Source organism: Herpailurus yagouaroundi, unplaced genomic scaffold (assembly GCF_014898765.1).
Source record: "Herpailurus yagouaroundi ecotype Mexico unplaced genomic scaffold, PumYag 165, whole genome shotgun sequence".
In the NCBI taxonomy this organism is placed as follows: domain Eukaryota; kingdom Metazoa; phylum Chordata; class Mammalia; order Carnivora; family Felidae; genus Herpailurus; species Herpailurus yagouaroundi.
In genome coordinates, this window is record NW_024412406.1 from 24,593,477 (window position 1) to 24,604,285 (window position 10,809).

At 39.5% G+C, this 10,809-nt stretch overlaps 1 protein-coding gene across 1 annotated transcript; it reads left to right on the forward strand.

Annotated features, from left to right (window-relative positions):
• The first annotated feature begins 3,192 nt into the window (after positions 1–3,192).
• CYP7A1 (cytochrome P450 family 7 subfamily A member 1) lies at positions 3,193–10,521 on the forward strand. Its single transcript, XM_040487742.1, has 6 exons — positions 3,193–3,407; positions 4,439–4,679; positions 5,573–6,150; positions 7,649–7,779; positions 9,133–9,308; positions 9,900–10,521. Exons 1-6 carry the CDS (start codon positions 3,328–3,330, stop codon positions 10,197–10,199), a joined length of 1,506 nt encoding a protein of 501 aa, XP_040343676.1. The 5' UTR covers positions 3,193–3,327; the 3' UTR covers positions 10,200–10,521.
• Positions 10,522–10,809: the final 288 nt, after the last annotated feature.

Below are 10,809 nucleotides of genomic sequence, written 5' to 3' on the forward strand. Positions count from 1 at the left end.
ATATGAAATTTATTGTCAAATTGGTTTCCATACGACACCCAGTGCCCATCCTAACAGGTGCCCTCCTCAATACCCATCACCCACCACACCCCCATCCTCCTACCCCCCCATCAACCCTCAGTTTGTTCTCAGTTTTTAAGAGTCTCTTATGTTTTGGCTCTCTCCCTCTCTAACCTCTTTTCTCCCCCCCTCCCCCATGGTCTTCTGGTAAGTTTCTCAGGCTCCACCTAAGAGTGAAAACATATGGAATCTGTCCTTCTCTGTATGACTTATTTCACTTAGCATCACACTCTCCAGTTCCATCCACGTTGCTACAAAAGGCCAGATTTCATTCTTTCTCATTGCCACGTAGTATTCCATTGTGTATATAAACCACAATTTCCTTATCCACTCAACAGTTGATGGGCATTTAGGCTCTGCATTTCTTAATAGAAACTACTGACATGTGTCATTAGCTGACATAAGTTGATAGCTGTAGTTGTCCTTTTTACTTTCTGTTCCTCTCGTCTGAGTTTCCTTGTTTTGTATACGTCTGTTCGTGGCCATGGGGTATCGACTCAGGCCTTATATTCTTTGAGGCTCAGAACAAGGTTCTTCCTCTGCACAGCAGCATATGCTCTCTGCTAGTCTCTACAAAGAGGCAACTGAGAGGCAATGGAGGGATTAGAGAGTTTAGATAAACTCGGTTTATCACGCCTGGCCTTCTTGCAACTAGAGTATCCTTCTTTGGGCATCAGGGCACTTAGTCGTCCCCCCACTGCAGCAGAAGCCCCACGGGGTCAGGGCTCACAGCTGCCTAACAAAGCACTGTGTCCCCAGTGTTGATGTAGTGCCTGACACGAGTTGTAGGGGCTCAGTGTGGTGTGTACGAGTGTGTGTGTGTGTGTGTGTGTGTGTGTGTGTGTGTGTGTTTCCGGGGCTGTTGTTGTAGAGAAGAGGGATAGCAAGTAAAGGAGTAAAAAGAATAGATCAGGGTAAGGAAAACGGAGATAAATACTAACCAGGCTGTATTTGAAAGGAGCTGGTAGGATTATAAGAGGCGGTAGGGAGGACAAAACTTCAGAAAGTTTGCCTGGGGTTGTGAATGTATTTCCCCTTCACCATTTGAAAATCTTTAATTTTGACATAATCATAGATCGACAGGAAGTTGCAAGATGATAGTAAGAGGTCCCATGCCCCCTCTCCTTTAGGTATTTTGCTTGTTTTCATTTGTTTGAGGGGCAATTCTAAAGGGCTTAATTGTTCAGATATTAGGTTGGTGTTTTCTCTGTGATATCCTGCCGTGACATTCCATACAACCCATCCCTGTGTGTTTATATGTGATTCACCAACCATTTCCATGTTGTCAAATCCAGTGTTGGTCATTTTTTTCAACCTCCAGGTAGTATGTGATAGTTAATCACTGATCTCTCTTCAAATGCATTCTCCTTTTGCTTCCTGTGACACCACATTCTCTTGATTTTCTTCCGGGTTCTTCCTTACCCCTCTCTTCGCCTGCTCTTGACCTCAGTAAGTGGAGTGTTTTGTGGCCTGGTGTTGGGCTCTGTTCTTTTCCTGGCCTTTATGGTCTCCCTTGGTGATCTTGTAAGGTCTTTTGGCTTTAAGTACCACCCAAATGCTGAAAGCTTGAGGTTTCTATTCCCAACTTCGTTTTTCTTCCTAGCTTCAGACTCTTTCAAGTTCAGTTGTCAACTTGGCAACACATAGCAGTCTACAGAGCTAAAGATTGTATTTTGACCCGTTGCCCTCCAAAATCCATCTCTCTCTACTCTAAAGCATCGCTGTATACGAACTGGCTCGTGTCTACATCAAGCTCTTTGTATCTTAACCACGTTTCCCCTTACTGCCTCTGTTTGTTTCTGGTTCTTAGACATACCAAGTTCATCCTTGACTCAGGACCTTTCATGTGGTGTTCCCTCTTCCTGAAATTCTTTTCCTTGTGGTGCGCCCGGGTGGCTCAGTTGGTTAAGCATCAACTTTGGCTCAGGTCATGATCTTACAGTTCGTGGGTTTGAGCCCCGCATGGGGCTCTGTGCTGACAGCTCGGAGCCTGGAGCCTGCTTCGCATTCTGTGTCTTCCTCTCACTCTGCCCCTCCCCCACTCGCACTCTGGCTCTCTCTGTCTCTCAAAAATAAACATTAAAAAAATCAAAAAAAAATTAAAAGTCTCTTCCTTCTGATTCTCACTTGACTGATCACTTCTTGTCATTCAGATCTTAAATGTCACCTCCTCGGACAGCCCTTCCCTGAACGCCATGTCTAAAGTTGCTCTCATCTCCGATACTCTCTACACCGTGTTTTATTTTATTCATAACACTTATATTTTAATAGCTGTCTCTCTACTGAAAGAGAGTCTCCATGAGATTAGGCAATCTGTCTATCTTGTTAACACCTATAACCAGAATACTTTTGAAGAATTCTTGGCACAGAGTAGGTGCTCAAGTAATATATATGTGTGTTGAAATAAAATTTAGAAGGATACATACCATACAAGTTAACGGTTGTTGGCTCTGAGTGGGGAGTAGTAGGGAAGGTTAGTTATAAATTGACTTTCACTTTCTACCAAGATAGGTTTCAGTTAGTCTTAAATTGAAATGAAATTGCATTACTTTAACAACTAGAAAAAGTAACAATGTATTTTCAATGAGCAAAAATGGTTGATAAAATTTTGGTGCTTAAAATAAACTGTTTAAGTGGCAGGTGGACTTATGTGGGATACCTGCTTGAGAATGTTAGGTAAGTAATGTGTTACTATATATAGCAAAATATTTATGATTTTGTGAAAGCGCTGAAACGTGAAGCAGTAGAAACATTTCACCCAGTTCTCTTTCCTTTGAACTTGACCACGATTATCTCTTGCAAATGATTTAAATTGATTTCTTCTTCAAAAGGTAACAAGATCTACTCATTAGCTTGATGATAATGTATGTTTTATTTTTCTTTATATTATTACATTTTACATTGCTATTTGATATCCTGAACACGTTTATGTTTTGTTCTCTTTATAAGCATACTAAACTTGCAATATTAGCTGTTGTTGCCAGGTCTGAATGTTAAGTCAGTGTATGTTTGAGAGACCTTCAACTTATCAAGTATTCCAGGTCTCTGATTGTTTTGGAACCTCTTCTGATACCTGTGGACTTAGTTCAAGGCCAGTTGTTTGGTTTTTTTTTTTTCTAATAAGATGAACAAACGGTTAATTGTTTGCTTTGGTCACTCAAGTGTAGGATCCTACCTTATATAAAAGTCTAGCTAGAGTCTCTGTTTGGTGACATCCTTACCTTTCTAATCAGAGAGTCGGATTAGAGTTTGCACTAGATTTGTAAAATGATGACCGTATCTTTGATCTGGGGGATTGTGGTAGCAGTGTGCTGTTGTTTGTGGCTTATTCTTGGAATGAGGAGAAGGTAAGGAAGGTTTTATCTTTAAATTGCATTTTAGTTCATTCATTTAATAGTCTTTTACCTTCATTGTTATATAATAAATTTGGTGTTCTGCAATGAAAATAATTATTTTATGCTAAGTAATTCTGTCAAGAGGGATAGGAGTTTATGTTGGGAAATTAATGTTGATATTATTTAATAAAAACATTTAAAATAGCATGAAAGACTGTGTTGGGCCACCTGGGTGGCTCAGCTGGTGAAGCATCTGACTCTTGGTTTCAGCTCAGGTCGTGATTTTATGGTTGTGAGATTGAGCCCTGCATTGGGCTCTGTGCTGGGCACGGGGCCTGCTTGGGATTCTTTCTCTCTCTCCCTCTGCCCCTCCCTCACTTACACTCTATTAAAAAAAAAAAAAGACTGTGTGTCAACTATATTTGAAAAAAGATGCAAAAAAATAGCATGCGTGTTGAATCACAATTGATGATCCTGTCAACACTTACATAATTTCATCTTATAATAACCTAATTTTTTAAATGAGATTCTTATTGTCAAATATCACTATGGAATGATATCTTTAAGTTATGAAGATTCTGAACACTTCAATTTTGCCATCTTCTCTGCAATTCAGTATTCTATATCTTTAAGGGTAACAATAAAAGAAAACATTCTGAGATACTCAGGCCAATGATGCTTAGAAAAAATATAAACACTAGAATGTAGGTAGTTTCATCTGTACTGAGAGCAAGAATCTTGTTGGCCTTGTTGATTCTTTTATCCTCATCACTGGGAAAAATGACTATCATTTAGTAGACAATAAGTTTTGGAATGCATGGATGGATGGATGGATGGATGGATGGATATAGCAATCATTTTCATGTTACTAAGTTAATACAACCCATTATTTTAGCAAAAGATGAGGGCCCCAGGGACAAAAAAACTATCTAGAACTGTAGAGAGCTTTGAAGCTGACAGTCAGTAGTAAAAGTTTAAAAACCAGGTGTAAATAAAAAACAATGTGTAATTTCTCATATCTATCATGTATTTGTGTCTTACAGACAGATGGGTGAACCACCTCTGGAGAATGGGTTGATTCCGTACCTGGGATGTGCTCTGCAATTTGGGGCGAATCCTCTTGAGTTCCTGAGAGCAATTCAAAAGAAACATGGTCCTGTTTTCACCTGCCGATTGATGGGAAACTATGTCCACTTTCTCACGAATCCCTTGTCATATCAGAAAGTGTTGTGCCATGGAAAATACTTGGATTGGAAAAAGTTCCACTTCACTACTTCTGCAAAGGTAACCCGTTTCCCGTGTGTATAGCATTCTGCTTCTTTGTTTTCTACTTCTGAACATGTCAGTTTACTTCGCATTTTGATGTACTTAGACTTAAAAAATAGAGGTGGCGAAGAGGGTTACCCTTACACGGAGATTCTTAGAAATATAATAGATCCAATTAGATACAACCTCTTGGTACTAGTCATTTCCAAAGTCAAAATAGGTATAGATTTGTCATTTCTTAACTACCTAGACTGAGAGAAAAAATGGAATATTTTGCTGAGCCACATGGCACTGTATCAGTAAGACAGGTACAAACTCACTCTTGTCAACGATGTCTACATGACTCCCAGAGCACATGTGGTGGGAACTGACCCCTGAACCACTGTTTTGCCACACTCTATGCCACACCGGTTGTTCAATTTTGTTAAGCAACTGATCAGATATTTTGGTATCGCTTAGCTATAATCTAAGAGGCTCCTTAATAGAGAAAGGAGTTAGCCAATATTTAGTGAGTCTCTGCAAGGAAGTATTAGACACAGTCTCTGCCCTAAGCAGATTAAAGTCTGGCAAAGTACATCTACAAAAAATATAGAAGAGAACTGATGACTAAGACAAATATAGATTAGTACCAAACTAACCTTCCAACAGATGCAGTAGCATAAGAAAAGTAAGAAATAGGCAACTTGTGTGGGTTGAGGGATACTCCACCGAAGAACTGGAATTTCAACTTGGCTTTTCAGGAAGCCATGTCTTTGAAAAGTTCTCTGTATGTGGAAAGGCCAATTTCCCTCCTTCCCCCCTTTTTTTTTTAACAAGTAGAAGATTATGAAAGTATCTCATCTGTTTTTCAGCCACTTTCTAGCACTGCATCAGGTTTAATCTCTTTTCTCACACATTTCATCTATCGTCAGGTATTTGGGCACAGAAGCATTGACCCAAGTGATGGAAATACCACTGAAAACATAAACAAAACTTTCATCAAAACCCTGCAGGGCGATGCCTTGAATTCCCTCACAGAAGCCATGATGGAGAACCTCCAACTTGTCATGAGACGTCCACTGGTAGCTAAGTCAAACACGCCTGCCTGGGTGACAGAAGGGATGTATTCCTTCTGCTACCGAGTGATGTTTGAAGCTGGGTATTTAACCCTCTTTGGCAAAGATCTTACAGGGCAAGATGCACAAAAAGCACTTATTCTAAATAACCTTGACCACTTCAAGCAGTTTGACAAAATCTTTCCGGCTCTGGTAGCAGGCCTCCCCATTCATGTGTTCAAGACCGCGCACCATGCTCGGGAAAAACTGGCAGAGGGCTTGCGACACGAGAACCTCGGAAAGAGAGACCACATCTCAGAACTGGTCAGGTTTCTGAATGATATGCTTTACACCTTAGATGACATGGAGAAGGCCAAGACACACCTCGCTGTCCTCTGGGCGTCACAAGCAAACACCATTCCGGCGACTTTCTGGAGCTTATTTCAAATGATTAGGTAACGAGCCACGTATCCGTTGGTTTCTTTATTTGAATAGAGAGAAGAAAATCTACTATTTTCACTTAAAAAAAAAAAGAGTCATCGTACTTTGTCATGCTGTCAATCAAGAGTGTGACATTTACGTTATAAGTGCTTAACAGGTATCAGCTCATCCAATCCGCATAAAAACATAAGCAAATGTGACTGGTAAATGCATCTTGTAGAAGCGGAGACCTTCCTAGGGGAAAATAACACACTATGTAGGGTCAGTTCAGGCCGCCTGGGCCCAGAGCCCTGGCTTTCAACCTCAAGCTGTTCCTCATGATGCCTCCTTAAGTTGATGAATTCTGTCTTCATAATCACAAAAATATATTTAAGTGCTTCTGACTTCTGGACAGTAAGAGGGCAGTACCTATGCCTTATTCATTTGTGCATCAATAGTTTGTTTTTTTTCGCTCCCTTATTACTTCTTAGAGTTTATCTCACCAACTATGATAGCTGTGGATCAGTCATATTATTATTAATCGTTATTGATGGGATTTAGCTAGATTTTGCCTTTTAAATGTACGTAACGAAAACACTGTATGTAATATACACTTTACATAACGTGATTTTCTTCCCAAGTGTTTTTAGAAATTTGCCATTCAAATTGTTTACTGAATTATCCCAGTTAAGTTGAGTGTTTCGTGTCACATGGATACAAAACTACTATTCTGTACCATTGGGAAAGCCAAATTCCCACTGATGGTTGACTATGCTATGCCTTTAATATAAAAAATATCTAGAAACAATTTCAGACATAAAACCCCATTACAAATCTGCCTCAGATATTAAATGGCTTCCAAAGTTTTTACTTGAGAAAGCTCTATCCAGAATAAATTTATATATTTACCATAAGGTTACAACATCAACGTAATATCATCAAGGTAATAGTAGCCATTTTATGATAGCCACACATATACTTATGAGACTCAATTTACTGCAATCGTGTTCTATAGATCCCTTCTACTAAATGTCATGGCATCTACTAAATGTCCATGCACTGAAATGAAGTGCCATTCATTTTACAAGTCAACACGCTAGAACAATAACTTATAATATGCATGGAAGAGCTATTGTTCTACCTGAAATCGTGGTATGGATTTTAAGAGTAAATTCAGATTTCCATTTGCACTCTATAATTGTTATCTTAGAGGCAATTTTCCTCCTCCATTGCTATGTGTGTGACTGACTTGGCCAGGTACTCCTTATTAGAATCATTTATTTATAGAAGTATGCCCCAAGTTTTACTTCTATGTCGCAAGGCCTTGTAAGGCAACGATTCTTGCGAATATCCAAGGACTTAAACACAAGTGCAAAATGGAGTAACAAGTAACTGCGAATACCCCTTCCCCACCTTCTCTGGCGTCTTGGCCGCCTCCTTAAAAGAAGGGGAAAACTCCTATGTGTTGGCAGCTCCTTTGGTATAGACACCATTTATTTTCTGCACATCTTTTCTTTTCTCAACATTTGATAGGAGCCCTGAAGCACTGAAAGCAGCCACTGAAGAAGTGAAAAGGACCCTAGAGAATGCTGGCCAAAAAATCAGCTTTGAAGGCAGTCCTATTTGTCTAAATCAAAGGCAACTGAATGAGACACCAGTGCTAGGTACGTTTACTATGTTACATTTCATTGACTGTGCGCCACAAACGGTAATCGTCAACGTGCATTACGTACTTACTTTGTAAGCATGAAGCTAAGTATTTCATGTGTGTTGTCCTGTTTGAGCCTCACAGCAATCCTATGACTGGGGACTAGTTTCTATATAACCAGAGAGGAAATTGATATTTAAAGGTTAAGTTCTGAGCTGGGATAGAATGGTGGACCCAGAGACAGTGTTTATGTGGGACTCCTGACCCTACATTTCTCAACTGTGTCTCTGCCCTGCCTCTTACCACTCATGTTACGATTACTGGGAGCATATTACTCATTTTCATGGAACAAAGAGGAAAAAATACCATCAAGAAACCACAATTAGCTGCATGGGTGGACTGATGGGATTGAAGGTTGTTTTACTTTTCTTATCTTTGCTTCTCCGTGTTTTACAGAAATACGATAGTATTCTATGTGTGTAGTGAAAAGAGTTTTCTTCTTGTTTTTGTTCCTTTTCTCTTGAGGAAAGAAACCAGTGTATGCAATTAGGGGCAGCAGGCCTTAGTGGAGGTGACCATGAGGCAAGAAGCATAGATCCTATGTTGGGTTGTGCCCACCATGGATGACCCCCAGACATGTCGCTTCATTTTGGGGGGCCTTGCTTTTCTCATTTGTAAAATAAAGCTGCTAACACGCTATGATTTTATATATAATCATGTGATGAGCACCTAAAACACGAGAGTTAAAAGGACAGAGGCTAGAGGATCAGGCTAGACCTTCGCATGAGATCTTCATATTTTAGCTACTTTCAGGGTGGTTCTTTCTGCCCCTTTACATCATACAACATCAGAGTGTAGTGATGAAAATGGGTTCTTGGAAACACTCAACTGTAGCTGCGTTAAACATCCGGGAAAATGTTTCCATATAAAAAGGTTAGCAGTATATTCAATCTCAAAAGTAATTAACTTTGACTGATTCACATGAAAGTGATTCACTGATTTTTCTGTTGTATTGGATGTCTAGTGACAGATAGAAATAAGATGATTTTAGCTATAAAATTATGGAAGTCTAATTCCCATTGGTGTCCAAGAAGATTATATCTTGATCAAATGATTATTTCAAACTCAGATTATCAGATTAAAAAGCACATTCAGACACAAGTGAATCACTGGTTATAGCACAGGGGCAACAGAATAAAGTTTGGGAAGGTTTTATCTGGCCGGCTGTCCCGAGTTTGTTCAACTTTGTGTAATAGGTTGCTATCAGTATTTCAGACTCCATATTATGAGGCTTTTGAATACATGACTTGTTCTTCCATTCATCCTTCTTTACCTCCTTCTCCTTCTTGCTTCCTTTAACAATATTTAGATAGTATCATCAAGGAGTCTCTGAGGCTTTCCAGTGCCTCCCTGAACATCCGGACGGCTAAAGAGGATTTCACTTTGCACCTCCAGGACGGTTCCTATAACATCCGCAAAGATGACATCATAGCTCTTTATCCGCAGTTGATGCATTTAGATCCAGAAATCTACCCAGACCCTTTGGTAAGTGACTGTTAATCCCAGTTCGATACCCAGGGGAGGCCTACCCAGATGGAAATAAAGAGGAAATTTATCTTTGCAGAATTGATTTAACCATTGAAACCATACATGGGCATTGCCTCCTGAATTATGTCCAGTATTCATATATGTTGGAAAACCTGGAGGCTGTCCTGAATTTTAAAATTCCTGGTATTTGTCATCACATCATCTTTGCCTGATTTTGTTTGCAGTCATGATAAGAGAGTTGCTGGCTTCCTTTTTCCTTAAGTACTGCTCCCGAATCCAGGAAATTAGAAGCTAAGATATATATTGGCTCTTCTAGTTTCTAATCTGAACTTGTCCTTCTTGTCCTGCCTAATAGAGGAACTAGTCACCCAGGCAGGATGGAAGGTATTATAAAGCTTTTTCTGTTCCTGTCGGTTCTTGTTAAGCTCCTATTCCCAATTACTTTCTGAGTCAAGGTGGGGAATTTGCTAAATTACCCACAGATTGGATTAAAAACGAGAATGACTCCTTGGAGCCTCCAGGTCAAGCAAGAGACAGATTCCTTTAAAACTAATTGATAGATTTATTTTCTTTGTATTTTTATTGCAGACTTTTAAATACGATCGATATCTTGATGAAAATGGGAAGACGAAGACCACCTTCTACAGCAACGGAATCAAGTTGAAGTATTACTACATGCCCTTTGGGTCAGGAGCGACCATATGTCCGGGAAGACTATTTGCTGTGCAGGAAATCAAACAGTTTTTGATTCTGATGCTTTCCTATTTTGAACTAGAGCTTGTGGACAGTCATGTTAAATGTCCCCCTCTGGACCAGTCCCGCGCAGGCTTGGGCGTTTTACCGCCACTAAATGATATCGAGTTTAAGTATAAATTCAAACATTTGTGAACATACGGTTGGCAAAAGAGGACGAGAAATCACGTGACTGGCCTGCATCACACCATCACGTATCAGTCCCTCTGGACAGTCACATTTGGCCGTGGTGGCACTGATTCACAGGTCAACGTGCTTGTAAATCTTAACATTTTGGTGACAGTTCCCAGATGCTATCTCAGACTGTGCTAGCGAAAAAAACTAGCTTCTAGAAGCACAATACTTTGTTTTCATTTGAATAAGTCAGTGAATGTTCATATAGCCAGGGACTGAAGTTCATTATTTTCAAAAAAAAAAAAGTCTTTCCTCTCCCCCACCCCCAGAATGAAGATATTCCGATTGGCAAATGGTTTTATTTTTTTTTTCCTAAGGAAATGATTTCATTTTTATAAAAACCACCCAACAATTATGTAGAAGGTACAGATTCACGTTTTAGTGAAACAACATGATGTTTTGAGTAGATATGGGATATCTGGTTGTTTTGTTTTTTGTTTTTTGGTTTTTTTTTTTTAGAGTATAACCCTTTCATTGTCCAGCACCTGTGACAGATTCATGTCATTCTAAAGGATACAGGAAGTTTAGAGCATTATTAGCCCTTTTAAAAAAATTTTTTTTCAACGTTTAT